General features: G+C 41.0%; 1 protein-coding gene across 1 annotated transcript; it reads right to left on the bottom strand.

The window, feature by feature from the left end:
• Window positions 1-1,654: 1,654 nt before the first annotated feature.
• LOC148771673 (uncharacterized) lies at window positions 1,655-2,936 on the bottom strand. The gene has a single exon (XM_088815171.1). It carries the CDS (start codon window positions 2,897-2,899, stop codon window positions 1,655-1,657), a length of 1,245 nt encoding a protein of 414 aa, XP_088671297.1. The 5' UTR covers window positions 2,900-2,936.
• Between the last annotated feature and the right edge of the window lie 1,201 nt (window positions 2,937-4,137).

Raw genomic sequence — 4,137 nt, 5'->3', positions numbered from 1 at the left:
GGATCGAGTTTTCAACACAATTCAACCACTAGTCCTTATTTCTCCCTTCTAATCTATTCTTCTTCTTCTTTTTCTTTTTTTTTTTTTTTTTTTTTTTCTTTTTTTTCTTTTTTTTTTTTTTTTTTTTCGAATCGAATTTAGATATATATATATAAATAAAGATGCACGTATATATATATCTATTTTTTTTTCTTTTTTTTTTCTTTTTTTTTTCGAAGAAGAAGAAAGATCTAATAAAACATTTCGACCGAACTCCAAGGGATAATTATTCAAAAATCTCCACTTTTCCACCTTCTACATATTGGCTAAAAGAATGAACACCTTTTTTCTCCGAGGCTCAAATCAAGGTTCTAAGGATAAAAATTTAAAGGTAGGCTTGAAAGGCTCAAACGGTTCAAAGAATGCCCAAATCATATCCCAAATCACTTACTACCCAACACTTCGTTTCATAAATGTCCTAAGGTGAGATTTAAAACCGAACAAAGCATGATTTAGCACAAATAAATTCCAAATTTAAAATACAAAACATTCAACCAAAGCAATGCATAAAGCGTGATTCCTAGCAATAATTCACTTCTACGTTCAGTTGAATCGAAAGCTAAACAAATACCAACTCCTTATCACATAAAGCAAGCAATTTCATCATCAAACATTGGCCATCTCCCATCATCATAATTCATCGATGCGTCGAACCAAATTTTTTTTTTTTTTTTTTTTTTTCGAATAATAAAACGATAACTAAAAAAAATAGCGCAAGCAAACTAACAAACAAGCAAAACACAAATATAACCACCCCCAAACTTAAAATTCACATTGCCCTCAATGTGATTCGCCCAAAGTTTAAGGATAGAAAACACCTGTTTAAACGGCGTTTTTCTTGCCCTTCCCCTTGCCTTTAGAAGTGCTTTCGCCTTGTGAGGTGCCCTCCCCGTCACGTCCTCGTTTCCCCATGACTTGAGACTTTCTTGAAGCCTCCCTGCGCAAATCAACAAGAAACCACCAAGATTAAGTAGTATGTGTGTGTAGTTGGTGAATTTCTGGTGAAATTTGTCAAAGAAAAGTGAAATTTTTGAAAGAGGAAGGCTAGGGTTCGAAGTGGGGGAGAGAGGGGATTTGAATTTTTTTTTTTTTTTTTTTTTTTTTTTTTTTTTTTTTTTTCCCGCACGGCCGTGCGAGATTTAGGTGAAAAATCCGCACGGCCGTGCCCTTTCTCCGAATTAGGCAGTAGCCTCCAAATTTCGCACGGCCGTGCGAAATTTAGGTGTAAAATCCGCACGGCCGTGCCCTTTTCCAATTTTGGGCAGTAGCCTCTTCAAATTTCGCACGGCCGTGCGAGATTTAGGTGTAAAATCCGCACGGCCGTGCCCTTTTCCTATTTTGGGCAGTAGCTTCCCCGAAATCTCACACGGCCGTGTGAAATTCCTGCCCTTTTCTTGCACGGCCGTGTGAATAATTGCAATTAGGTCCCTGCAAAATAAAAACTTCCTATTAGTGCCCCTAAAACTTTTTTTTTTTTTTTTTTTTTTGAAAAATAAAATAAAATAACAGCCAAACTAAAAATTTAAAATAACATAAAATACAAAAAACGAAAGCTCGGGTTGCCTCCCGAGAAGCGCTAAGTTTACAGTCTTCAGCCGGACTTTGTTCTTGCTCTTCAATTCCTTAGCTTTTGAACCCATTTTCTTACTTCCTTTTGGAGAAAGTCTTGAATAAATGGGTTGATCCGATTCTTCTTTCGACTGGTTCGCTTAGGAATGCCCTTGAATTTATTCTTCTTGATGTCATGAGGCTTGCCAACATCGTCTTTTATCACGGTGTTTTGAGTAGGTGTTGTAACCAACTCAACCCTTTTCTTTTGTTCTCCTACATGCACATTAGTATCCACAACAAAATTTAAATCATGTAATTTAACAGGAAACAGTTTAGAATCACTTACCTCATCAAGAAGATAACATCCATTAGCCGTAATAGGCTTTTCATCCACCCGGTACACCTTGAAGATCACTGTTTCTTCCCCCACACTCATGCTTAGCTCTCTCTTTCCTACATCAATAATTGACCTACCGGTTGCTAAGAATGGGCGTCCTAAAATAAGGGGAATATTTTCATCTTCCTCTATGTCTAGTACTAGAAAATCGGCCGGGAGTATGAACTTATCTACCTTGACCAATACATCTTCAACTATACCTAAAGGGTGAGTAAAAGATCTATCGGCTAGCTGCAAGGTCACGGAAGTAGGCTTAATTTCTCCTAAATTCAATTTCTCATAAATTGATAAAGGCATTAAATTTACGCTCGCCCCTTGATCACACAACGCCCGCCCAAAATACCTAGTACCTATTGTGCATGGAATGGTACAACTGCCCGGATCTCTAAGCTTCGGTGGAATTTTATTTGCAAGGATAGCACTACTTTGCTCATTGAGGTCTATGATTGCTGCACACTCCGGAAGCCTCATCTTCTTCGATACAAGTTCCTTTATAAACTTAACCCAATTCGGCATATGCTTAAGCGCCTCAACAAAAGGAATATTAACATGCAATTTTTTAAGATAATCCAAAAATGACTGAAATTGCATATCAAGCTTAGAGTTTTGAAAACGTTGAGGGAAGGGTACCTTGGGAGTAAGTTCACTTACTGTGATCTTTGTGTTGCTTGGCCCGACCTCAGTTTTTTTCTTAGGCTCCTCTTCAATAGGCGGTGGTGCAACGGACTTTTTAGGACCTTCCTCTAATTGCCTCCCATTTCGCAAACTTACTGCATTGCACTGCTCTATGTTGTTCTTCCGAGGATCTTTCGTATTCGACGGCAGTGCTCCCGATGGCCTCGCGTTTAGTTGGGTTGCAAGTTGACCCATTTGTGTCTCAAGGTTCCGAATGGATGCTTGAGTCGACGTCATGAATTTTGCTAAGATATCAGCGAGGTCAACTTCTTGGGGTGGAGCTTGAGGCGAATTTTGGAATCCGGTAGCTGTCCTTTGTCCTTGCTGATTTCCTCCCCATCCAAAGTTGGGGTGATCTTTCCGTCCCGGATTATAAGTGTTGGAGTACGGGTTCCTCTGTTGCCGGTTGGTGTCATTGACGTAATTTAGAGACTCCGTTTCTTCTAAGCACTGGCCGGGTCCTTGGATTGCATGGACTTGCTGAGTCTGCAAAGCTGCTACTTGCTTTGATAGCTTTTCTAACTGGGCGGTGATTGCGGTGACACTGTCTAACTCCAAAATTCCTCCCGTCTTTATGACTCCGCTATTTGATCGGTCCGATGCCCGCATGTATTTGTTCCTTGCGATTCGCTCCAAAAGTTCGTAAGCTTCGTCGTAGGTCAAACTCATGAACATACCTCCAGCTGCAGAATCGAGCACGGTTCTCGAGTTGTCTTGCAATCCATCGTAAAATATTTGCAATTGGCGCCACTCTTGCAGTCCATGATTCGGGCATCTCCGAATTAATTGTTTGAACCGCTCCCACGTCTCGAATAGCGCTTCACCGGCTTCTTGTATGAAATTTTGTATTTCTCTCCGGATTCTCTCAGTTTTGGTTGGGGAGTTGTACGTATTCATGAAGAGTTGTGCTAGCTGGGACCAAGAAGATATGGATTGTGGTGCACGAGTTTGTAGCCATTCTCTTGCGGCTCCTTGGAGAGAGTACTTGAACAGGCGGAGTTGTAGTGCTTCGGGTGAAACTCCGTTCATCTTATGGGAATCACACGTTTCGAGGAAGTTGACCAAGTGGAGATGCGGGTCTTCATGAGCTAATCCGCTGAACAATCCATTGTTTTGGAGCATAGTAAGGAGTCCCGCTCGAATTTCGAAATTGTTGGCTTCAATGGGGGGCTGCTGGATGCTTGATTGAAACCCATTGAGTGTCGGAACGGTGTACTCGTACAAGGCTCGTTGACGCGGTGGTGGATTAATTATCTGGCGTTGGTTTTGCTCGTTGACGATTTCTCTCGCCACATTAGGTGGTTGCCTTTGGTCACCTTCCCCACGATTATTCTCGTCTTCCATCGATGCTGGAGTGTTTTGGGCTAACCGTTGATTTCTCCTGGCTTGCCTAAGTTCGCTCAATTTCGGTATCAAGAGATAGCAAGCTCGTGTCGTGTCCTCTTCGCATAAAAAGTACCTAAAACAAAATAAAA

Source organism: Erythranthe guttata, chromosome 3, assembly GCF_056151865.1.
Source record: "Erythranthe guttata isolate IM_541 chromosome 3, IM_541, whole genome shotgun sequence".
Classification (NCBI taxonomy): domain Eukaryota; kingdom Viridiplantae; phylum Streptophyta; class Magnoliopsida; order Lamiales; family Phrymaceae; genus Erythranthe; species Erythranthe guttata.
This window is presented reverse-complemented; position numbering and strand designations above follow the sequence as displayed.

What these genes read in the sequence shown, in the direction of transcription:
- LOC148771673 (XM_088815171.1), bottom strand. Translation starts at nt 2,899, where the DNA reads ATGACGTCGACTCAAGCATCCATTCGGAACCTTGAGACACAAATGGGT.